Raw genomic sequence first — 25,895 nt, forward strand, 5'->3', positions numbered from 1 at the left:
CTTAGTTGGCAAAGTCATGTCTCTGCTTTTGAATATACTATCTAGGTTGGTCATTACTTTTCTTCCAAGGACTAAGCGTCTTTCAATTTCATGGCTCAGGTCACCATCTGCAGTGATTTTAGAGCCCCCCAAAATAAAGTCTGACACTGTTTCCCCTGTTTCCCCATCTATTTCCCATAAAGTGATGGGATCAGATGCCTTGATCTTTGTTTTCTAAATGTTGAGCTTTAAGCCAACTTTTTCACTCTCCTCTTTCACTTTCATCAAGAGGATTTTTAGCTCCTCTTCACTTTCTGCCAGAAGGGTGGTGTCATCTGCATATCTGAGGTGATTGATATTTCTCCCTGCATTCTTGATTCCAGCTTGTGTTTCTTCCAGTCTGGTATTTCTCATGATGTACTCTGCATAGAAGTTAAATAAGCAGGGTGACAATATACAGCCTTGACGTACTCCTTTTCCTAATTGAAACCAGTCTGTTGTTTCATGTCCAGTTCAACTGTTGCTTCCTGACCTGCATACAGGTTTCTCATGAGGCAGGTCAGGTGGGTATTCCCATCTCTTTCAGAATGTTCCACAGTTTAATCTGATCCACACAGTCAAAGGCTTTGGCAAAGTCAATAAAGCAGAAATAGATGTTTTTCTGGAACTCTCTTGCTTTTTCCATGATCCAGCGGATGTTGGCAATTTGATCTCTGGTTCCTCTGCCTTTTCTAAAACCAGCTTGAATATCAGGGAGTTCATGGTTCACATACTGCTGAAGTCTGGCTTGCAGAATTTTGAGCATTACTTTACTAGCATGTGAGATGAGTGCAGTTGTGCAATAGTTTGAGCATTCTTTGGCATTGCCTTTCTTTGGGATTGGAATGAAAACTGACCTTTTCCAGTCCTGTGGCCACTGCTGAGTTTTCCAAACTTGCTGGCATATTGAGTGTAGCACTTTCACAGCATCATCTTTTAGGATTTGAAACAGCTCCACTGGAATTCCATCACCTCCACTAGCTTTGTTCATAGTGATGCTTTCTAAAGCCCACTTGACTTCACATTCCAAGATGTCTGGCTCTAGATTAGTGATCACATCATCATGATTATCTGGGTCGTGAAGATCTTTTTTGTACAGTTCTTCTGTGTATTCTTGCTACCTCTTCTTAATATCTTCTGCTTCTGTTAGGTCCATACCATTTCTGTCCTTTATCGAGCCCATCTTTGCATGAAATGTTCCCTTGGTGTCTCTAATTTTCTTGAAGAGATCTCTAGTCTTTCCCAATCTGTTGTTTTCCTCTATTTCTTTGCATTGACCGCTGAAGAAGGCTTTCTTATCTCTTCTTGCTATTCTTTGGAACTCTGCATTCAGATGCTTATATCTTTGCTTTTCTCCTTTGCTTTTCACCTCTCTTCTTTTCACAGCTATTTGTAAGGCCTCCCCAGACAGCCATTTTGCTTTTTTGCATTTCTTTTCCGTGGAGATGGTCTTGATCCCTGTCTCCTGTACAATGTCACAAGCCTCCGTCCATAGTTCACTAGGCACTCTGAGATCTAGTCCCTTAAATCTATTTCTCACTTCTACTGTATAATTATAAGGGATTTGATTTAGGTCGTACCTGAATGGTCTGGTGGTTTTCCCTACTTTCTTCAATTTAAGTCTGGATTTGGCAATGAGGAGTTCATGATCTGAGCCACAGTCAGCTCCCGGTCTTGTTTTTGTTGACTGTATAGAGCTTCTCCATCTTTGGCTGCAAAGAATATAATCAGTCTGATTTCGGTGTTGACCATCTGGTGATGTCCATGTGTAGAGTCTTCTCTTGTGTTGTTGGAAGAGGGTGTTTGCTATGACCAGTGCATTTTCTTGGCAAAACTCTGTTAGTCTTTGCCCTGTTTCATTCCGCATTCCAAGGCCAAATTTGCCTGTTACTCCAGGTGTTTCTTGACTTCCTACTTTTGCATTCCAGTCCCCTATAATGAAAAGGACATGTTTTTTGGGTGTTAGTTCTAAAAGATCTTGTAGGTCTTCATAAAACCATTCAACTTCAGTTTCTTTAGCATTACTGGTTGGCGCATAGACTTGGATTACTGTGGTATTGAATGGTTTGCCTTGGAGACGAATATATATCATTCTGTCATTTTTGAGATTGCATCCAAGTACTGCATTTCGAACTCTTTTGTTGACCATGATGGCTACTCCATTTCTTCTGAGGGATTCCTGCCCGCAGTAGTAGATGTAATGGTCATCTGAGTTAAATTCACCCATTCCACTCCATTTTAGTTCGCTGATTCCTAAAATATCGACGTTCACCCTTGCCATCTCTTGTTTGACCACTTCCAATTTGCCTTGATTCATGGACCTGACATTCCAGGTTCCTATACAATATTGCTCTTTACAGCATCAGACCTTGCTTCTATCACCAGTCACATCCACAGCTGGGTATTGTTTTTGCTTTGGCTCCATCCCTACATTCTTTCTGGAGTTATCTCTCCACTGATCTCCAGTAGCTTATTGGGCACCTAATGACCTGGGGAGTTCCTCTTTTGGTATCCTATCATTTTGCCTTTTCATACTGTGGTTCTCAAGGCGAGAATACTGAAGTGGTTTGCCATTTCCTTCTCCAGTGGACCACATTCTGTCAGGCCCCTCCACCATGACCCACCCAAGCCACCTTCATTGCTTGCCTTATACCTAGATCTAGATAACTTGCTACAGCTTCTGCATCAGTACTTGCTGCTTCACCTTGAAGCCCTATTTTATGGAGATGGCCTCTTTTAATATCTCATGAACTAGATTCAAACTTTTCTCTTGGAGCTTCCTCACTTCTCTCAGCATAGAATTTAAGAGAGAGCCTTGCATTGAATTAGACTTTGACATAAGGGAATGTTATGTCTGGTTTGCTTTTATCAGATCACTAAAGCTGATTCCATATCCTCCATAAGGTTGTTTCACTTTCTTATTATTTGTGTTTTCACTGGAGTAGCACTTTTAATTTTTTCAAAGAAATTGCATTCACAACTTAGCTAACTGTTTGATTCATGAGGCCTAGTTTCCGACCTGTCCTAACTTTCAACACTTCTTCATCACTAAGTTTAATCAAGTCTAGTTTTTGTTATTCAGTTGGTAGGTCATGTCACACGCTAGTAAAGTAATGCTCAAAATTCTCCAAGCAAGGCTTCAGCAATACGTGAACCGTGAACTTCCAGATATTCAAGCTGGTTTTAGAAAAGGCAGAGGAACCAGAAATCAAATTGCCAACATCGCCAGATCATGGAAAAAGCAAGAGAGTCCCAAAACAACATCTATTTCTGCTTTATTGACTCTGCCAAAGCCTTTGACTGTGTGGATCAGAATAAACTGTGGAACATTCTGAAAGAGACAGGAATACCAGACCACCTGACCTGCCTCTTGAGAAATCTGTATGCAGGTCAGGAAGCAACAGTTAGAACTGGACATGAAACAACAGACTGGTTCCAAATAGGAAAAGGAGTACGTCAAGGCTATATATTATCACCTTGCTTATTTACCTTATATGCTGAGTACATCATAAGAAATGCTGGGCTGGAAGAAGCACAAGCTGGAATCAAGATTGCCAAGATTGCCGGGAGAAACATCAATAACCTCAGATATGCAGATGACACCACCCTTACGGCAGAAAAGTGAAGAGGAGCTAAAAAGCCTCTTGATGAAAGTGAAAGAGGAGAGTGAAAAAGTTGGCTTAAAGCTCAACATTCAGAAACAAAGATCATGGCATCTGATCCCATCACTTCATGGGAAATAGATGGGGAAACAGTGGAAACAGTGTCAGACTTTAATTTTAAGGGCTCCAAAATCACTGCAGATGGTGATTGCAACCATGAAATTAAAAGACGCTTAGTCCTTGGAAGAAAAGTTATGAGCAACCTAGATAGCATATTCAAAAGCAGAGACATTACTTTGCAAACAAAAGTCCATCTAGTCAAGGCTATGGTTTTTCCTGTGGTCATGTATGGATGTGAGAGTTGGACTATAAAGAAAGCTGAGCACTGAAGAATTGATGCTTTTGAACTGTGGTGTTGGAGAAGACTTTTTTTAAAAATATAACTTTATTTACTTTAGTTGGAGGTTAATTATTTTACAATATTGTTTTGGTCTTTCCATACATCAGCATGAATCCGCCACAGGTATACAGTTAAGTCCCTTGGACTACAAGGAGATCCAACCAGTCCATTCTAAAGGAGATCAGTCCTGGGTGTTCTTTGGAAAGATTGATGCTAAAGCTGAAACTCCAATACTTGGGCCACCTCATGCGAAGAGTTGAGTCATTGGAAAACTCTGATTATGGGAGGAATTGGGGGCAGGAGGAGAAGGGGACAACAGAGGATGAGATGGCTGGATGGCATCACCGACTTGATGGACATGAGTTTGGGTGAACTCTGGGAGTTGGTGATGGACAGGGAGGCCTGGCGTGCTGCGATTCATGGGATCACAAAGAGTCAGACACAACTGAGCAACTGAACTGAACTAAACTGAGCTGAAGTCATGTCCAAGTCTTTGAGACCCCATGGACCATCGAGGTTTCCCTGTGTGTTTGCTCAAACTCATGTCCACTGAGTCTGTGATGCCATCCAACCATCCTCTGTCGTCTCCTTCTCCTCCTGCCTTCAGTCTTTCCCAGCATCAAGGTCCTTTCCAATGAGTCAGCTCTTTGCATCAGGTGACCAACGTATTGGAGGTTCAACATCAGCACTTCCCATGAATATTCAGGGTTGATTTCCTTTAGGATTGACTGGTTTGATCCCCTTTGCTATCCAAGGGACTTTGAAGAGTCTTCTCCAGCACACAATTCAAACACATCATTTCTTCGATGTTCAGACTTCTTTCTGGTCCAACTCTCACATCTGTACATGACTGTTGAAAAAACCAGAGCTTTGACTGTTAGGACCTTTGTCACCAAACTGATATCTCTGCTTTTTAATATGCTATCTAGGTGTCTCATAGCTTTTCTTCCAAGGAGCAAGCATCTTTTAAAATCATGGCTGCAGCCGCCATTCACAGTGAGTTTGGAGCCCAAGAAAATAAAGTCTGTCACTGTTTCCATTGTTTCCCCATATATTTGCCATGAAGTGATATTACCAGATGGCATGATCTAGTTTTTTGAATGTTGAGTTTTAAGCTAGCTTTTTCACCCTCTTCTTTCACCTGCATCAAGCTTTTGATTTAAAGTGAGAGATACGTGATGAAGCTTCTTTTCACCTGAACACTTAAGAGGCTTATTAGGGGTTAGTAGGGTTATTAATTTCAATTTTGTTGAGTCTCAGGGAGTAGAGAAGCCTGAGGAAAGGGTGAAAGATGGGAGAACAGCTAGTTGCTGGAGCAGCAGTGAGACACAACATTCATCGAGTAAGTTCCCCATTTTATATGGGCATGTTTTGTGGCACTGCAAAACAAATTAAGTGGTAACATCAAAGATTGTTGTTCACACCAGAACAAATCTAATAATAATGATGAAAAAGTTTAAAATAGTGCCAGAATTACCAAAATGTGACGCAGAAACACAAAGTGAGCAAATGCTACTGGAAAAATGGCACCAATAGACTTGCTCAAACAGGGTTGTCACAGAGTTCCAACTTGGTGGATTTTTTTTTTTTAATGCAGTATCTGCAAAATATAATGAGGTGTGCTTATATTCTTGAAAAACTGCTGAAGCTTCAGTTTAAAGCTATAGGAGTCTATAGCCTTTTTGCCTAGGGTTACAATGCACGCAGCCCACAAGCTTGAATGGTGACATCTCTAATTTTACCAGAGCGGCACTGTATGCAAAAACCAGCATGCAATTGCTGTCAGAGAGAAAAGACTCAATATGGGACAAGAGGGAAACATCTACAACTTTGTCAACTAGTAATGAAAGAAACACACATAAGAGAAACTTTCACCTGTAACATTCAGAGATTGTATCTGCAATTGGTAAGAGTAGTGGACCAGCCAAGAATCTAACCATAAAAATACTGGAAACGAGAAAATGGTAAAAGGTTTAATAAACTCTTTATACATCCCTGGCTGATTGGGTAACGTGAGAGAACCCAACAGAAAATAAAAATCAAGGAAACTAACAAACTGACTGAACCTTGAATGTACTCCCTATCCCACAGCAAATCAGGTGTCAGAGAGGAGGAATCTTATAAATTTGAAGCATTTGAACACAATCTCTGCCAAATCATTGGTTAACCAGTGATATAGAAACACGGAAGAAACTTCTGGAAAGACAGTTTAAAAATAAATAAATAAATAAATAAAATTCCAAACAGAAACCATCCATCATGTGAGAGACAAGTTACACAGTTTCAATTAAAGATTAATTTGTTAAAGTGAAACTTAGGAAAATAACTTTGAAATACATAGCTGTTACAAGGTACCCCAAAATGTCTGCTTTTCTATAAAAATTGGACCCGTGCCAAAAAAAGAAATGAACAGTCTAGTGTGACCATACTCTGGGGGGGGGGGGGGAAGTAGACAATAGAAATGATTTCTCAGGGGCTTTCCTGGTGGTCCAGTGGTTAAGAATCCACTTGCCAGTCCTGGGGATACTAGTTTGATCCCTATTCAGGGAAGATCCCACATGCCACAACTACTGAAGTCTAAATGCCTAGAGCCTGTTCTCTGCAGCAAGAGAAGCCACCACAGTGAGAAGCCCATGCACCACAATGAAGAGCAGTCCTGACTTACTACAACCAGAGAAAGCCCACGTTCAGCAATAAAGACCCAGGGCAGGTTAAAAAAATCAAAATTAATTTAAAGTGTTAAAAAGCTTAGAAACAAGAAATGGCTTCTCATGAGGCCCAGTTGGATTTAACAGATACTTCAGAGCCCTTTTTGTAAATGTGTTCAAAGACTTATAGGAAAATATGGTAACAAGAAATAAGGAGTGAGTAATTTGTTTTTCAAATGCTAATTTATGAGTTGAAAATTACAATAACAGAAATTTATAATTTATTAGATGAGCTCAACAGATTTTAGATGACAGAAGTAACAGTGAACATGAAAGATTAATAGAAATTGTTCATTTTGAAAAAAACAGGGAAAAAGATGAAGAGAAATGGCAGAGCTTAAGAAATGTATGAAACAGCATCAAGTGCACCAGCTTTGTGTAGTGGAGTCCTAGAAAGAAAGGAAAGAGAGAAGGAGACAAGAAGGAAAACATTTAAAGGAATGTTAATAATTGCCAGAGAAGACCCAAATTTGGTGAGAAATGTTTATCCACAGATCCAAGAAATTTTTAAAAAACGAAATAGTGTAAACACAGGTCACATTGTTGAAAGACAAAAATGAAAAATCTTTAAAGCAGCAAGTAAAAAAGAATGTGGAGGACAGCAGCAATAACTTTAATAGTTTGACTTATCAGAAATAGTTAAGGCCAGAAGACAGTAAAATGACAGTCACTGAAAGACAACAAAATTGCCAACCAAGAATTCTAAATTCAGTAAAATTATTTTACAAGTATGAAGGTGAAATGAAAACATTCCTATATAAACAAAGATTGAGAGACACATTGTTTAAAAGACCTGCCTTTCAAGAAACACTAAAAAAAAAAAAAATCCTTTAAGTTGTAAAGAATGCAAACTATAATCCACAGGAAGAAATAGAAAGTACTAGAAATGATAAAGATGTGAGTGGGCATAAACGGCTGTGTTTTTTTTTTTTAATTTTTAAAGGGACATGAGATTATTTTAAAGCAATAGTACTAGCATTGTAGTGTTAAGATTGTAATATACACTGATGTGTGACAATAGCACAAAGAAGTGTAAAGGAAATAGAACTCTCTTGGAGTAACATTGCTGTATTTTGTTATAATTAATTCATTATTAATTTGAAGTTGTTTGTAATAAGTTGAAGAGCTTTTGATATATTGTAACCCCTAGAGCAACCTCTCATACCTAAAAAAGGAGAACAGAATCAACAGAGAAGTTCCAATTGCATGCTGAAGAATGTTTAATTGCAAAGAAGACAACAAAGAATGAAAAGAGGGGAGGAAAAAAAGATACATAGATAACAAATAGCCCAGTGGCTGATACAAATTTAACCATATTAATAATTTCATTAAATATGAACATAGGGCTTCCCAAGTGGCGCTAGTGGTAAAGAACCCGCACACCAGTGCAGGAGACTTAAGAGACTTGAACCTTGGGTCAAGAAGGTCCCCTGGAGGATGTCATGGCAACCTGCTCCAGAATCTTGCCTGGAAAATCCCATGGACAAAGAAATCTGGAGGGCTACAGTCTGTAGGGTTGTAAAGAGTCAGACAAAACTGAAGCGACCTAGCACACCCACATGAATACAGGAATGATTCCAAAAAGTAAAGACTGAGAAAAGTAGTGACTGAGTATGTAATGATAATAAGCGATTATTGTTTAATATTGGAGATGTAAAGTCTGTTCTTGCATGTTCATCTGTTAAATACACACTTAAATATTAGGGGTGAAATGATACACCACAATTTCCCTTAAAATGCTACAAATGGGAAAAAAAAAAACTTAGAGAAATTGATGAAGCAATGACAGAATGTAATTTTGACTCACAGCCCCTTTGGGCTAATTTCTTGTCATTTTGACATACTACCACTTTTTGAGTGCTTTCTTTTAGAGCAAAATGTTCCAGGCTCACTTTCTACCTTTACTGCTTATATTAGTAATCTATTACTACGTTTAAAAAAATTGCAGTAGTTGTCCCTTATCCATCATTTCTCTCCCCAGGTTTTAATTACCAATCAACTATGGTCCAGAATATTAAATGGAAAATTTGATAAGTTTGAAGTTGCATGCTATGCTGAGAAGCATGGTAAAAATTCTCACACATCCAGCTTTGTCTCTCTCCATCCTACCAGGAAAGTGAATCATACCATTGTCCAATGTACTCCACCAGTTAGACACTTCATAGCTCTTGTAGGTTATCAAATCTGCTATAATAGTGTTGCTGTGATCGTGTTCAAGTATCCCTTATTGTACTTAATATTGACCTGAATGTACAGAGTATTGATGCTGGCATTTTGGATATGTCAAAGAAAACCCATAACTGCTTCCTATAAGTGAAAAGATGAAAGTTCTAGACTTAACAGGAAGAGAAAAAAATATGTACTGAGTTTGCAAAGATGTTCATTAAGAATAAATTTCTGTCTGTGACATTATGAGGAAGGAAAAGGAAATTCCTGTTTGTTTAGTGTCATACATCAAACTGCAAAAGTGATGGCCACAATACTTGATGAATTCTTAGTTAAGGTGGAAAAGGCATTAAATTTATATAAAATATTTTGAAAGAGAGAGACCACATTCATGTTTTATTGCAGTATATTATAATTTTCTGTTACTGTTAATCGCACACTATGCCTGATTTATTGATTTAACTTTATCATAGGCATGTTCATGATGGTAAAAAACATACTATATCAAGGGTTCAGGGCAATTAGCAATTTCAGATATCCACTGGGCATCTTGGAATGTATCCCACACAGTTAAGGGGAACAACTGTACTCCAAACGTTAAGGCTTAAAGGAATAAGTATTCATTGTCTCATATAGTTTCTGTAGGTCAGAAATTTGTGAATGACTTAGCTGTTTTTTACTTTAGATTGTCTCATAGGGTTACAGTTAAGATATAGCCAGGGCCTTAACCTCTGGAGTCTTGATAGTAAATTTGCTACTTCCGTAATGGTTTAGTCACATGATTGGTAAGTTAGTGTTTATTGTTGGTAGGAAGCCTTAGATCCTTACCATGTTGACCTCTTAGTAGTACTGTTTCAAGGCTGCAAGCCTCCCCCAGAATGAATGGTCCAAGAGAGAATAAAGTGGACACTTCTATGTCTTTTATGACCTCAAAAGTCATATAGCATAATTCCCACAGTATTCTTTAGGTTACACATGTCAGCCTTATTCATTTTTGGAAGAGATTCTATTAAGGGCATGAATACTAGGAGACAATGGTCTTTTGGAAGCCATGCTGTAGGCTACATTACCCTAGAACAGGACTCGCTCACGAGCAGTAGTTCCTTTTGATAAAGAGTGATATGTAAAAATAAAAATCTTCTCACTAAGGATCAGTTCAGTTCAGTCGCTCAGTCAGGTCCGATGCTTGCGACCCCATGGACTGCAGCACACCAGGCCTCCCTGTCCATCACCAACTCTCAGAGTTTACTCAAATTCATGTCCATTGAGTCGGTGATGCCATCCAGCCATCTCATCCTCTCTTGTCCCCCTCTCATACCGCCTTCAGTCTTTCCCAGCATCAGGGTCTTTTCAAATGAGTCAGCTCTTTGCATCACGTAGCCAAAGTATTAGAGTTTCAGCTTCAACATCAGTCCTTCCAATGAATATTCAGGGTTGATTTCCTTTAGGATGGACTGGTTAGACCTCCCTACAGTCCAAGGGACTCTCAAGAGTCTTCTCCAACACCATAGTTCGAAAGCATCAGTTCTTCAGCACTCAGCTTTCTTTATGGTCCAACTCTCACATCCATACATGACTACTGGAAAAACCATAGCTTTGACTAGACAGACCTTTGTTGGCAAAGTAATGTCTCTGCTTTTTAATATGCTGTCTAGGTTGGTCATAGCTTTTCTTCCAGGGAGCAAGTATCTTAATTTCATGGCTGCGGTCACCATCTGCAGTGATTTTGGAGCCCAGAAAAGTAAAGTCAGCCACTGTTTCCACTGTTTCCCCATCTATTTGCCGTGAAGTGATGGGACTGGATGCCATGATCTTCGTTTTCTGAATGTTGAGTTTTAAGCCAGCTTTTTCACTCTCCTCTTTCACTTTAATCAAGAGGCTCTTTAGCTCTTTGCTTTCTGCCATAAAGGTGGTGTCATCTGCATATCTGAAGTTATTGATATTTCTCCTGGCAGTGTAGATTCCAGCTTGTGCTTCATCCAGTCCAGCATTTCTCATGATATACTTGGCATATAAGTTAAATAAGCAGGATGAGAGTAATACAGCCTTGACGTATTGCTTTCCCAGTTTGGAACCAATTTGTTGTTCCATGTCCAATTCAAACTGTTGCTTCTTGACCTGCATACAGATTTCTCAAGAGGCAGGTTAGGTGGTCTGGTATTCCCATCTCTTGAAGAATTTTCCACAGTTTGTTGTGATTCACTAAGAATACTCATTGTCAATTGGTTATCATTTCTGCTAGGTACCATTAGTATACAAAGCTAAGAAATACATATATTTATATGTATTGTGCTTAAATCATGCATTCATATTAATATTTCTGACTTCAATTTAGCATAACAGAGTTTTTACCTCTTTGATTTTGTTTCGCATCTTTATTTTTTGGAAATACATAAAAAATTTACTTAGTTAAAAAATCAGAATGTTTAGAAGTCTTTCTTAAATCCTTCCCTCTATACCCCTTTTCTACCTGTATCCAATTTTATTTGTTTTTTTATCTCTCCTTCAGTGTTTCATTTTGCAAATAAAGATAAATGCATGTACAAATACAGGTGCATGTATTTTTATTCTCCATTCTCTTCCCTTTCAATTTCCTATCTCCTACAAAAGATAGCATATTATATATGGTGTTCTATACCTTAATATTTTCATTTAACAGTATATCCTGGGTATTACTACATAACTTTACTTGCAGATTTTTTGTATTTTCTTATGTCTGAATAGGATTCTTTTTGCAGATACACTATTGAGAGTCGTTTTGGTTGTTGCCAGTCTTCTGCTAGAAATAATGTGAGGTGAATAATCCTGTATCATTTCATATTTGTACCAAGTGTGTTGGTGGGGTAGATTGCTAAAGTAAGATAGCTGGGGCAAAGAAAAAAAGTGTGTACAGTTTTGTTGGATATTTTCAAATTCCCCTTCATAGGTATGCCATTTTTGCTCTCCCATCGAAGATTCCGTGAGGATTAAATAAATTCATGTACATAGAGTGCCTGACACAATGACCATTTAATTGACGATAGCTATTACCCTAAAATCAATATCCTTAGACCTTTCATACATTGTCTAACGAATTTGAAGACTTCTAAATATTCTAAATACATTTCTATATACATATACATTTCATTTTATATGTAGCCCCTTTAATTATTTTGTGCAAAACCAAGCTTGACACTTGGTGGTAGATCATTCCAAAATGTTTATTTTATGTTTTAAGAGGTTGAAGAACAGTTGTTGTTCAGTTGCTCAGTCATGTCCAACTCTTTGCGACCCCATGGACTGTAGCACGCCAGAGTTCCCTGTCCTTCACCATCTCCTGGAGCTTGCTCAAACTCGTGTCCATCGAGTCGGTGATGCCATCGAACCACCTCATCCTCTATTGTCCCCTTCTCCTCCTGCCTTCAGTCTTTCCCAGCACTGGTCTTTTCTAATAAGTCTGCTCTTAACATCAGGCGGCCAAAGTATTAGAGCTTCAGCTTCAGTGGCATCAGTCTTCCATTGAATATACACGGTTGATTTCCTTTAAGATTGACTGGTTTGATCTTGCTGTCTGTGCAAGGGACTCTCAAGAGTTCTCCAGCACCACAGTTCAAAAGCATCAATTCTTGGATGCTCAGCCTTCTTTTTGGTCTAACTCTCACATCCATACATGACTACTGGATAAACCCATACCTTTGACTATACGGACCTTTGATGGCAAAGAAATGTCTCTGCTTTTTAATGCACTGTTTAGGTTTGTCATAGCTTTTCTTCCAAGGAGCAAGCGTCTTTTAATTTCATGGCTGCAGTCACCACCTGCAGTGATTTTGGAGCCCAAGAAAGTAAAGTCTGTCACTATTTACATTGTTTCCCCATCTAATTGAAGTGTTAGGACCAGATGCCATGATTTTATTGAAAAGCAATAAAGCCCCTGAAAAAACAATTAAATAGGACGTCCTGTTCTTTCATATGTTATCAGACATTGAGGTTTACATTTATAAAGTAGCAGTTTATATTGGAATGTTTCTGTCCTGTAAAATCATTCAAAATTATGGTGGCAAGTTCCTTCAAACTGCAGAATACTTTGGGGAAATAATTATCCTCACTGAGCCTGCATTTTAATGTTTTATTTTTGGAACCACCTATGGTTTAACTAGTTGAGTACAGGTTAAGGTGAAGGGCTCTAGTGTGCTCAGTGACCACAGGCTATACCCCTCTGTCTCAAATATTGTAACTGGCTTTTTAGAAATGTTTTTGTTTTGATTTAATCTAAACAAGTAATAATTTATCTAAAATAAGTAGCTATTTAATAAAAGAAGAGTACATGTTTATTAGTGTTAGTTGCTCAGTCATGCCCGACTCTTCGCAACCCCATGGACTGCAGCCCACCAGGCTCCTCTGTCCATGGGATTTTCCAGGCAAGAATACTGGAGTGGGTGGGTAGCCATTTCCTTCTCCAGGGGATCTTCCCGACCCAGGGATTGAACCCGGGTCTCCTGCACTGCAGGCAGAGTCTTTACTGACTGAACTAAGAGGGAAGCCCTGTTTAATAAAGGAAGAGTACATGTTTATTAGTAATTTGAGTAAAACTAGATACATTTATTTTAGTCGTTTGTTAAGCTTTTCTGCAAATTCTGTTTTATTATCTGCCAGTGCTTCATCATCTTTGTAACATTCTAGATTTATACATTAGTACATGACACTTATTCTTTACACATTTAAATTTATTTCTAGGTGCTAACTGCCAAAGAAAGGAAAACTCAAATTGATGATAGAAACAAATTGACTGAGCATTTTATTATCACACTGCCGATGTTGCTGTCAAAGGTACAGTTTCCATTTTCAGTTTTGTGATAGTATGCCACCAAATTTGCTTACTACACTATACTATTAAAGTAGTTACATCTTTTTCTTTCCTTCTTCTTCTAGTATTCTGCAGATGCAGAGAAGGTAGCAAACTTGCTACAAATCCCACAGTATTTTGATCTAGAAATTTATAGCACAGGTAGAATGGAAAAGGTAAGGAACTGTAAAATTGAAATTCTGCTATTATAGTCTGTTTTATTAACTGGATTGTTTTTTTTTTGGAGTATTTTATTTTCATATAATATGTAGGCTTATTATGTGACAGATGCTTAGTTTTGTTTTTTGTTATTAATCTAAATATCCTAGTTTTTTTTCCTCTGCAGCATCTAGACGCTTTATTAAAACAGATTAAATTTGTTGTGGAGAAACATGTAGAATCAGATGTTCTGGAAGCCTGCAGTAAAACCTATAGCATCTTATGCAGTGAAGAGTATACCATCCAGAACAGAGTTGACATAGCTCGAAGCCAACTGATTGATGAGTTTGTAGATCGATTCAATCATTCTGTGGAAGATCTATTACAAGAGGTTGGTTTTAAAGTTAATGTATACATATAATAATTTTGGCTAATAATTATTCAAGGTAGCTGAGTTTGTAAATTTTTCCATTTTAAAATGAAACTTAGTAGAAACGTTTTCACAGCTTGGCAGCATTATTGCAGTTCATTTTATAAAGATCAGCCTTAGTTACACTTTATTTTTATTTTAAAAAACCTGTTTCATAACGGGCAGATTTTTTTTTTTCTTTAAAGGAAAATCTTTTTTAAGGTCAGATTTTTTAACTTATGTTTTTCATTTTCTATTCCTGGAATCTAATTTGCATTTTAATATTACTGAACTACTGTGATGTACTAATGAATAGAACATGAAAATAAAGTGTGCTAATAAAGAATGGCTGCTCACCAGTGGTGTGCCTAAGAAAGCAGCAAGCACCTCCAACTGGTTACTTTTATAATTATTTCTGTGATTCCTGAGTCTTGCCGTCTTCCTTCCGTCTATATAAGGCAACTTGGAATTCCCACAGCTTTGTATGTCCTGACACCCAGGCTCATAGGATTTCTTTTTAATCCCTATAATCAATTTTCCCCTATTTTTAATTTTAACTTAATTTTTTTCAACTATTTAAAATTTTTCATTGTGATTTTGCAGTTACACATATAAGTGACAGTCAGTAAAATGTTTGAAATAACCATTAAAATCTTTAAAGTATATATCCTTCCACTCAGCAGTTGCAAGGAATTTATCCAGAAAAGGGTACAAAGTCATGTTTATGACATTGTTTAAAATGCAAAAGTGGTCATCTCTCGGTTTTGGACTTACAGGTGTTGTTTATTTTCTGGTATTTTGCTTATTTGTACTTTCTCATTTACCAACAGTGAATATGTACTTTTTGTATAATTTAAAAGAATTTTTCTTTATATGGTGTGTATTGGTACGCTTTCATGTGAATCTGAGGATGAGTAAATTTATGGTAGTGAGGTGCTATCTGCTTTCTGTTTATAGGGAGAAGAAGCTGATGATGATGATATTTACAATGTTCTTTCTACATTAAAGCGGTTAACCTCTTTTCACAAGTATGTCATTTTATTTAAAGTAGATTTAGTAAATATCCTATATTAGTTAACATAAAACAAACTGTAATGTTTAACATCTGTGTAACAATGGGAAATTTTAGAGAAATATTGAGATGTAAATTTTTTATTACTCATTTACCCAAAATAAATTGAGTTTTTTGTTATTATTTGATGACTTACAGAATAAGATTTATCTTTCAGCATAGTGAATGTACACTCTACACTGTAAAAACTTGAAGATAATTAGTTTTATTAACAAATTAGATGGGCTTATTCTGTAAGCTAGAGTTTTGTAGGTATAATTTTCAGTTCATAGATCTTAGAAAGCTTGCTAAATAAGAATCACAATTTTGACAAAAGCCATAAAAGTTATTTCCATATGCTTTTTTCCCTGAATTATTCTTGTTTGTCTGTTTATTATTATGTTCTTACTGTGTAGACAGAATAGTTGGATTTGAGTAAGGAAAAAAGGCTCAGATCAGAAATAGGTATCATTTTCAAATTCTACTTTACATGTCCCTTGTAATGAAGCATGCTTCTCTTCTCCATAAAGAGGGAGAAGTAAAGAACTTTGTTGTGAAAAAGAATATTTAGGTATAGCTCTTACTTTAATGAATACGTCAGAGTCATTTCAAAAACAATGTCTACAATCTAAGTCTTTTCTATATACACAAGTACATTTTTGGAATTCCATGGAGAAACAGACTCATATCTGAAAAAAATATTTTGACATCTGAAAATAAAAGCTGACAACCAGTGTCAAAACTCCTTTTCAAGAAAATATTTTGATACATGAAAATAAAAGTTGACAGCCAGTAATCATACTGTTTTTAGTAGCAGAGCTCATGAGAATTTACAGTGTCAGTCTTACCTCATTCAGAAGTCCTCAGCCCATATAGACAGTTGTACTAAAGGTTTTGAACTGTGCTATATTTCCCTTACCCTGACTTTGTCTTTCATGTCTGTTGTCTCCATCTTGTGATGATTACAGATATCTTTCAAAAATACACATGTATTTATACTTTGAAATTGTAAATGAATTTGTTTAAATATGCTTTAAAATATAATAGAGAAATGGTTACTTTCACTTAAACATATGAAGTTTTATTATTATTGATTTCTCTTAATGAATTCCTAATATCAACTTCTACTCTCTTTCTCTACCCACCTCTGTCCTCTTCTCTCCCACTCATTCCTCTCTTCCCTCTTTTTTTCTTTTCACTCTCTCTCTTTGTCTCTCCCCCTCTTTCTCTTTTTTCCTTCTAAGTTTGGAGACTTGAACATTTCCTTATGGAACTTTTACACTTCTACTGGAAAATGAAATTATGTTATTTTTCCCCCAGTGAAACTGAGCTCAACAAATTTAAACTTTCCTCCACTCTAGAATAAAGTTAATGCATCTTTGTTTATTTTAGTGCTCATGATCTCACAAAATGGGATCTATTTGGTAATTGCTACAGATTATTGAAGACTGGAATTGAACATGGAGCTATGCCAGAACAGGTAGGAGTTTATCGTTATTCCTTCCATGTCATTTTATTTATTTATTTACTTATTAATTTTGGCTGTGTTGGGTCTTAGTTGCAGCTTACAACTCCATTGCAGGATGCATATGGGATTTAGTTTCCCAACCAGGGATCAAACACAGCCCTCCTGCATTGGGAGCACAAAGTCTTACCCACTGGACCGCCAGCAAAGTCCTTCTGTGTTATTTTAGAAAGCTAAGCTTTTCTGAGATCATGTAGGATTATCAAAAGCCTTTCATGGAAACATAGTTGACAATTCTTAAATGCAGCCACCTCCTCTGAGAATTATCACCATAGTGATTGAGTGTTACAGATAGGTATATTTTACCTTCAGATTTGAACAGAAAAAAATAGAAAAAGTTTGCTATAATGTAGCAGAAGTTTAATATGAATATTTAATTTTGAAGTAAGTATTGTCACTCTTTTAGGGAAAATACCATTAATTAATCTAGAAGCAATTTCAAAACCTGATCAATTTAATATAATGAAAATTTCTGATCATGTGTGTTTCAGGCACTGTTCTAGGTATTAATAAGAGTAAGCCTTAGATATGGCTTCGTTTTTGTGGAAGAATCATAGTTAAATAAGTTTAGAGGTTTTTAGCAGATTTTAGACTTTTTTGTATTCATAAGTAAGTTGGAGTGAAAAAGTTTCTCTAGTCTGAAAGAGATTCTGTCAGCTATCATACAGAGAATTAAGAATATAGTACTTCTATATGAGAATTAAATTGTGAGTTATTAATTAGCAATGATAATTATTGCTAATTAAAAGTAACAATCTGTTGTTAAGAAGTAAGAGTTATTTTGTACATTGTAGACACTCATTCATATAGACCAAAATATTAATACTATCCCTGTGGTTAGGTACAGATGATGTTTAAGGGTGAGTTCATCCATTCCTGTTTAGGTAATATGGAATGCTTAGATGACACTTCATTATACTAAAGCAATAAGAATGTCAATAGATGTAACAAAATTATCAGTTCACATTAAAACTTAATTGTAGAAACCATGCTTTATTATTGCTATGATAAAATCTTAAGTTGCCTTAATTCATGTTTTTGATCTCTACTTTGTAGGGACTCTTAATAATAAATGTCCCTGATTGTAGTAGATGTTTTATTACAGTTTGTGCAAAAATGTTGAATATTTGACCCCTTGTTTGTTCTTCATTTATTGTTGACTCTTCCAACTTTCATCCTCTTTTTATCTCAAACTTTTCAGTTGCCTAAATGCAATTCACTGATACTCTAAGCTGTGCTTCAGAGTTGAAATGATAGAGTTAAGATAATCTTTTTTTGGTCTACTTATTTTCCTCAAGAAGAGAATAAGAATAGCACTTTGCTGTTTTATCTGGAGATTATAACTATATCTAAATTTATTTTTAATTCTCAATACCAGCATTTCTCAGTGGTCTTTTTAAATATTATTTATTTATAATTGAATGATAATTGCTTTATAGTCAATATCATTTTTTGTTTTAGATGTGACTTGTTATAGTCTCAGTATTTTTTGGTGATTATGCTGGTTTTCTGTTATTTATTTGTACTACATGTGCATTATTTACCCCATATTTTAATTTCTTTGAGTAAAAGAACATATTTATGTGATATTTGCTTTAGCTTTGTTAACTTCTTAGACACATTCTTTAAACTTTAATCACGTGTATGCATTTTGAGTACATCATTACTAGATTGTACTCTTACTCATTTTAGCAATTAGAAATTATTTAGCATTTAACAGCTCTTAGAAACATCTCTTTAGATACCCAGTATTGAAAATCCAAACCATGAATTCAGTCATTTCTTCATAGGACCATGAGAAAAAAAAAAGTAGAAGTGTTAGTCGCTCAGTTGTGTCCAACTGTTTGCAGCCCCGTAACTGTAGCTCACCAGGCTCTTCTGTCCATGAAATTCTGTCCATTCTGTCCATGAAATTCTCCAGGCAAGAATACTGGAGTGTGTAGCCATTGCCATGCAAGCTTGCTTTTTTAGATTCCAGTTCTGTTCCTTTCATTTAGAATCCAAAATATATATCAAAAAACCACTACAATGTGTACTGTTATTAAGCCTCAGTTATGCTTAACATTTTGAAGATAGATTAAAATTTATTTACCAACTGTTTGTGGAACTGTATTGTCCTTTCATGGTTGACTGTTCATTTTCTATGGTAACCATTTCAATGAGAAGTTTTACAGTCCCACTCTTTGGGATTAACTGAATTCTTTTTTTCTCTCCTCTTTCCATGATCTCATTTCAGTGCTATTTTAACTATTACAGTAGAATATGTAAAACCAAATTTTTAAAAATCTAGCTGTTCATAAAATACATTTTTAAAGTTGAATTATAAAAAAAGTTAGAAAAATTAACTTGTTTCCTTCAGTTCATCAGCTGTCTATTTCCCGTAGTTGCACACTCACGTTTGCGCTTGCTCGCTCCCTCTTTCTCTCTTCTCCCCATATAATAATATGCATGTGTAAAAATAAATATTAACAATACTCTAGAATTTTTCTCCAGCCCTGGATCCAAGTCATAATAATGCATTACATTTTTGTAATATCTTTGGGGTTTTTTTTTTTTGTCTCCTTTAAATCTGAATGGTCATTCAGGCTTATCTTTTATCACATTTTGAAGAGTACAGACCAGTTATTTTATAGAATGTTCTCCATGTAGTTTTATCTGATCTGCATGTTTAGATTTAGATTATGCATTCTTGGCAGGAATGCTACGTAAATGGTACTCTGTTTTCAGTGAATCACATCAGGAAGCACATGATGGCAGTTTGTTCAGTATTGGTAATAATTTTGATCACTTTAGTAAGTGAGGTCTGCCAAGTAACTCCTGTGTAGAGTTGCCATGTTCTTTTTTAATGTGTAAGTAATCTATGGGAAGATTCCTTAAGACTATATAATCCTGTTTCCTATCAAACTTTGACATAATAATTTGAGCATTCATTTATGATTTTGCCTGACTCATTTATTACTATGATCACAAAATGGTAACTTAAGTGGTGATTTTCTGTCTTTTATTTTGTATTTATTTGTTGGCCCTCCGCTGTAAGAAAGAGCTTTTCCTTACTCCCAATAGTTATTTACTTATGTATTTGTTCATTAATTTACCTTTTAAATTTTAAACTTATTTTTAAAAATTTAGTAGCATAATGGACTTATAGTTTCCTATTTTATTCCTGTTCTGTTCATCTGGTTAAAACAGTACTATGGTTATTTATTTTGGTGCTCAAATTGTCATATTTAGCCAGACAGAATTTCTTTTCAGCCTGCTCCTGTGTGCTTTAAATATCTTTTTGAGCATTACCATACTTTCTGGCTCAAGAATATATTCCAAGGTCTGTTTAGGCCCTGCCCTATGCTAATGAATTCTTAACCTATGGAAAACATGACTTTTACTGCAACTCCTTGACACAGTAGTCATTAGCTTATATAGAACGTGTGTTTCAGAATTTATTGTATTCATACTTTTTTTTTTTAGTAAAAAAATGAAGGCAAAAAAATTTAAATATTTAAATTCTTCTTATCCTGTTTTGTATTTCTTGTTAGTATATCTGTTAAGTTATCTAAAACTCCTCTTAGGCAACATCTAAGAAAAATTAAATATTAAAATTCTGCTTTTAATACATATTTCCAAGAATTATCTTTCCATATTCTAAAAATTGAAAGCCAATAAAGAAAAATTCATTAATTATTTTGGTAAATATTTGCTATATAATAATAGTGTGATTAAACACATAAAAAGGAAAGTTAATCATGTCAGTAACTTTGGACCTGTCAAGCCATCAGTAATAGAAAATTTTAGTTTTGTGTTTATTGTGTACCATACTTTTTTAAGTCTTTATATGCATGCATTTATTGACGCCTCTTGACAACCCTATGGAATATACATCGTTATTCTCATTTTATTGATTATTAAACTGAAGCAAATAGACTTTAACTTCTCCAAAGCCTCATAACTGCTTCATACCTTCTTAAATCAAGCTTTTAAATTCTTTTCATTGTATTTTCAAATTTTCTACTGCTAGTTTGATACTACTCTTTATAATATCCCATGCCTTCTGATGCTTGTCCCATGTCAAACTCTTATTTTGCATTTTTATATTTTTTCTGAACTTCTTTTGTATTGTTCTAGTGAGAATTATAGGGAGAGATTAGATGCTGATACTTTATTATTGTGAACTGAAAATCAATACCTTTCTTTCTTTTTTTTTTTTTTGGCTATGCTGAATCTTCATTGCTGCACATGCTTCTGTAGTTGCAGTGAGTGGGAGGGAGCTGCTCTCTAGTTGCAGTGCATGGGCTTTTCATTGTGGTGGATTCTCTTCTTGCAGAGCACAGGCTTTATGAGTTTCTGAAGGTTTCGGTAGTTGCAGTTCCTGGACTCTAGAGCACAGACTCAGTGGTTATGTGCATGGGCTTAGTTGCTCCTGCACATATGGGATCTTCCTGAAACAGGGATCAAACTTGTCTCCTGCATTGGTAGGTAGATTCTTTACCACTGAGCCACCAAGGAAGCCCTCAACATATTTCTTTAGACATAACGTAGTGTATGGGGTTAAGTTTAATTTTAGTCAAGTTATTGCTTATGATTATAATAAGGCTTATTATATAAATAATGGGACCTTGTTTTCTGTAGAAGTATATCGATGTAGTCATGCTTTCCTTGAAAGACTACATACTTATCTCATTGACTGGGCATAGAAATATTTTCACTTACCAGCTTCTTACTACTCTCTGGGCATGCCATATCAGAACTTTTTGGAACATCTTCACGACCCTTCCACACACATCTACTTAATTCTCTGGTCCTTATTGACCAAAAATGTGTTTGAGTGTCAGGTTCTGGAGGTATAAGGGTATCTTGGAAGCAGTGTTTAACCTCAAGAGACTTTTGATCTTTTAAAAAATTCTACCTCCTTAATATCTCTTCCTGTCATCATTCTTCTAGCCCTACTGCCATCTCCTTAGTTTCATCCTTCATATCTTCTCTTGCAGATCTTAGTAGTAGCTGCCTATTTTGTCTTAGTAACCTGAGTTTCATCCACTGTCCAGTCTAGGTTCTATTCCAGTAATTTTCAACTGTATGTATGTGTCAGAAAACGTTATGGAGTTGTTTGTTGTTGTTCTTGTTGTTGTTGTTTGTAATACTGACATACTTTCAGATACCATTCTGAGAAAAAATTAGTGTGATCCTTTTGGAAGGTTATTTCTCAGTCTCTATCAAAATTAAAAGTGGACATACCTTTCATTGAGCGTTAGTAGTTTGAGGAATTTAGACTACAGATATGTACTTGGACATAGGTACAAAGATATTCATTGAAAATTACTTATAAAAATTTAAAATTTAAGATAATTTTAAATGTCCAGAAACAGAAAACTGGTTATCTATGGAAGGACAGTTTTGATTCTGTGTAAAACTGTGTAGTCATAATTAAAAGAGTGGAGTTGATATTATTTGTTCTATAATATTCTCTGTGAGAAGAAATTTTATGAAAAAGGCAAGGAACAGAACAATGTAAATTTAAAAGGATGATGAGATTTATATATACATGTACCTTTTGATTGACAACTATTTCTGAAATGATACATAGGAAATTAACAGTGACTTTAATAGTGGCTTTCTCAGTGGAAAACTAGAGATTTGTAGTGGTCAAAAAACTTAATTTTAAGGGGGTAGCTAATTTAGGAGTTTGGGATTAACTATACACAGTATTATGTGTAAAACAGATAACCAACCAGGACCTTCTGTAAAGCACAGGGAACTATACTCAGTATTTCATAATAACCTATATGGAAAAGAATCTGAAAAATATGTGTACACACACACACACCCGTATGTATTGCTGAATCACTTTGCTATATACCTGAAACTAACACAACTCTGTAAATCAGCTATACCTCAATAAAAATAAAAGCAAATTATTGTAAATTTTACCATTATACTTACTACTTTTTAAGTTTAAAAACCAGGTGTTTAAGACCAGTAGGGTAAGGTATGGAGGAGGGGCAAGATAAGGGTATGGAATTGATACAAACTACAATGTATAAAAGGCAGTTGTTTAGTAATAAACACTGGCAAAGGAAACTTTAGAAATATGTGCCATTTACAATAGCACCAAAAGATGCAAAATACTTAGGTATAAATCCAACAAAATATGTGCTGGGTATGTATACTGAAAACTATAAAACACTAATGATAGAAATCAAAACACTAATGATAGAAGATTTTAATGAATGAAGATATGTCAAGTTGGTGAATTACAAAGCTCTGTGTTGTTTAAATGTCAGTTCTCCCCAAACTGATCTTAGCTTTAGCACAATTCCAGTTAAAATCTCAGCAAAATTTTTTTGTAGAAAGTGACAACTTGATACTAAAATTTATATGGAGAGGAAATAAAATAACCAAAAGAATGTTTTAAAAATGAATGAAGAAGATTCACTCTACTTGATTTCAAGACTATAAAAAGTTTTAGTGTGACATTGATGAGAGGATGCTGCTGCTGCTAAGTCGCTTCAGTCATGTCCAACTCTGTGTGACCCCATAGACATTAAATCAGAGGAACAGTATAGAGAATCCAGAGATAGACCCACACATATATGGTCAATTGATTTTTGAAAAAGGTGTCAAAGCAGTTCTTTGGAGAAAGGATGATCTTTTCAAAAGTGATGCTGAAATGGCTGGATATCCATATCTTCCGCCACCCCCCGCCCCCCCCACCCCGCAAAAAAAAAGAATCTCAGTTCATTTACTTAACTTAAAATAGACCATAGACCTAGAATGTGCAGCCTTCAGTAGCTGTGGTTCCTGGGTTCTGGAGCTCTGGCTCAATAGTTATGTGCAAGGGCTTAGTTACTCCTCCGTATGTGGAATCTTCCCGAAACAGGGATTAAACTCATGTCTCCTGCATTGGCAGGCGGATTCTTTACTACTGAGCCCTTTTATTGTTTGAATATTTTCAAGCTTACAATTAAAAAAAAATGTATACAATATGCATATTGGTAATACAACAGTGGATGATCTCTCATTCCCAAAACACATGTAGGATTTAGGAATCTCTCCTCTTTATTAAATAATTTTTGTCACTTTATAACACTATAATTTGCTTCCATGTTTGTGCTTTTCTTGCATTTACTCAAAAATATTACTGTAAACTCTACTCTTTGCTACATTGATTCTTGCTCCTTGTTATACGGTAAAACTGACTTGTCTTCCTTCCTATGTGAAGAATTTTAACATATGTATAGATTTATGTGGTTACCACCACAATCAGGATGCAGAACAGTTTCATCATCCCCAAAGCTTCATATTATCCCGTCACAGTCATATGCTTACACCACCTACATACGACTACTGGAAATCACTCATCTGTTTTGCATCACTATAGTTTTGTCTTTCTGAGATTTCCAAATAAATCAAATTTTATAGTATAAACCCTGAGCATGCCTTTGAGATTGAATCAGGTTATTGTGTGAGTCAGTAGTTGGTTTATTTTTACTGCTCATTGTTAGTCCTTTGTGTAGATAATTATTTTGGTGAAAAAGTAATTGTGGTTTCAAGCCATAAATTTTAAATCATTATAGCTAGGCTCAAACAAGTCTTTATTATTCAAAATAGAGACCACTACAATCAACACATTTTTGCCAATGAGAAATAAATTTGTTTATTCCTGTAGCATTAAAAATCCATGCTTCAGGGTTTCAAGAATTCTTGGAAAGCATTTTCTGCCTCCTGCTGGTTGTGGAAGCATTTTCCTTGCAAAAAGTTATAGAGATGCTTGAAGAAGTGGTAGTCGGTTAGCTAGAGGTCAGGTGAATGTGGAAAATGAAGAAAAACAGTGTAGCCCAATTAGTTCAATTTTTGAAGCATTAACTGTGTGACATGGTCGGATATTGTCATGGAAAATAATTGGGCCCATTCTGTTGACCAGTGCCAGTTGCGATTCTTGCAGTTTTTGGTGCATTGCTGAGCATGTTTCTCAGATGTAATGGTATCGCTGGGATTCAGAAACTGTTGTGGATCAGACTACTAGCAGACCACCAAAGAGTGACCATGACCCCTTTGTGGTGCAAGTTTCGCTCTGGGAAGGGCTTCTTCTTGGTTCAACCACTGAGCCGGCTGTTGCCAGTTGACATATAAAATCCACTTTTCGTAACACATCACAATCCAATAGAGAAAGGGTTTATTGTTTTTACATAAAATAAGAGAAGACAACACTTCAACGATTTTTTAAATTTATAGTCAGCTTATAAGGCACCCATTTATGGAGCTTTTTAACCTTTCCAGTTTGCTTCAGATGCCAAATAACCATAGTATGGTTGATGTTGAGTTCTTGGGCAACTTCTCATGCAGTTGTAAGAGGATCAGCTTCAGTGATCCTCTGAACTGGTCGTTGTCAACTCCTGACAGCCACCCACTACTCAAGGGTCTTCTCTGCTTTGCAAAACTTCTTGAACTGCCACATGCTGTATATCCATTAGCAGTTCCTGGGCCACATGCATTGTTGGTGTTGCAAGTTGTCTTTGCTGCTTTACAACACATTTTGAACTCGAATAAAAAAATCAAATTTGCTTTTTGGGTAACATAATTTCCCTAGTCTAAAATAAACAGCAAGTAATAAATCTTTAGCAAAAAAAACATAAAGCAAAAAATGTGCATTAAAATGGTATACAACATAACCACATTTATTTAAGAATCTATTCCAGTATCAAATGGCAAAGTTCAGCAGTGCAAAACTGCAGTTACTTTTGCACCAACCTATGCATCACTGTTTTTAGTTATTCAGTTGAAAATATTTGGGTTGTTTTCAACTCTTGGCTATCACAATAAAAAGCACTGTAAATATTTATATAGTCTTTTGTTTGAACATAAATTTTCATTTCTCTAAAGTAAATTCCCAGGAGTATAATTGCAGGGTCTTATGGTAAGTATATGTTTAACTTTATTAGAAACTGCCAAACCATTTTCCAGAGTAACTGTACCATTCTGCATTTCTGCCAGCAATGTATGAAAGTTCCAGTTGTTTTGAATTCTCATCAGCACTTCATATG

The 25,895-nt window shown here is 35.8% G+C and overlaps 1 protein-coding gene across 1 annotated transcript in view; it reads left to right on the forward strand.

Annotated features, from left to right (window-relative positions):
* STAG1 (STAG1 cohesin complex component) overlaps window positions 1–25,895 on the forward strand; it is a 472,075-nt gene that overhangs the window by 400,200 nt on the left and 45,980 nt on the right. Inside the window, exons 17-21 of the mRNA XM_069564764.1 lie at window positions 13,608–13,700; window positions 13,803–13,892; window positions 14,063–14,266; window positions 15,242–15,312; window positions 16,728–16,815. Coding sequence (XP_069420865.1) covers window positions 13,608–13,700; window positions 13,803–13,892; window positions 14,063–14,266; window positions 15,242–15,312; window positions 16,728–16,815 — 546 coding nt within the window. The remainder of the gene's footprint in view (window positions 1–13,607; window positions 13,701–13,802; window positions 13,893–14,062; window positions 14,267–15,241; window positions 15,313–16,727; window positions 16,816–25,895) is intronic.

This window comes from Ovis canadensis, chromosome 1 (genome assembly GCF_042477335.2).
Source record: "Ovis canadensis isolate MfBH-ARS-UI-01 breed Bighorn chromosome 1, ARS-UI_OviCan_v2, whole genome shotgun sequence".
In the NCBI taxonomy this organism is placed as follows: Eukaryota; Metazoa; Chordata; class Mammalia; order Artiodactyla; family Bovidae; genus Ovis; species Ovis canadensis.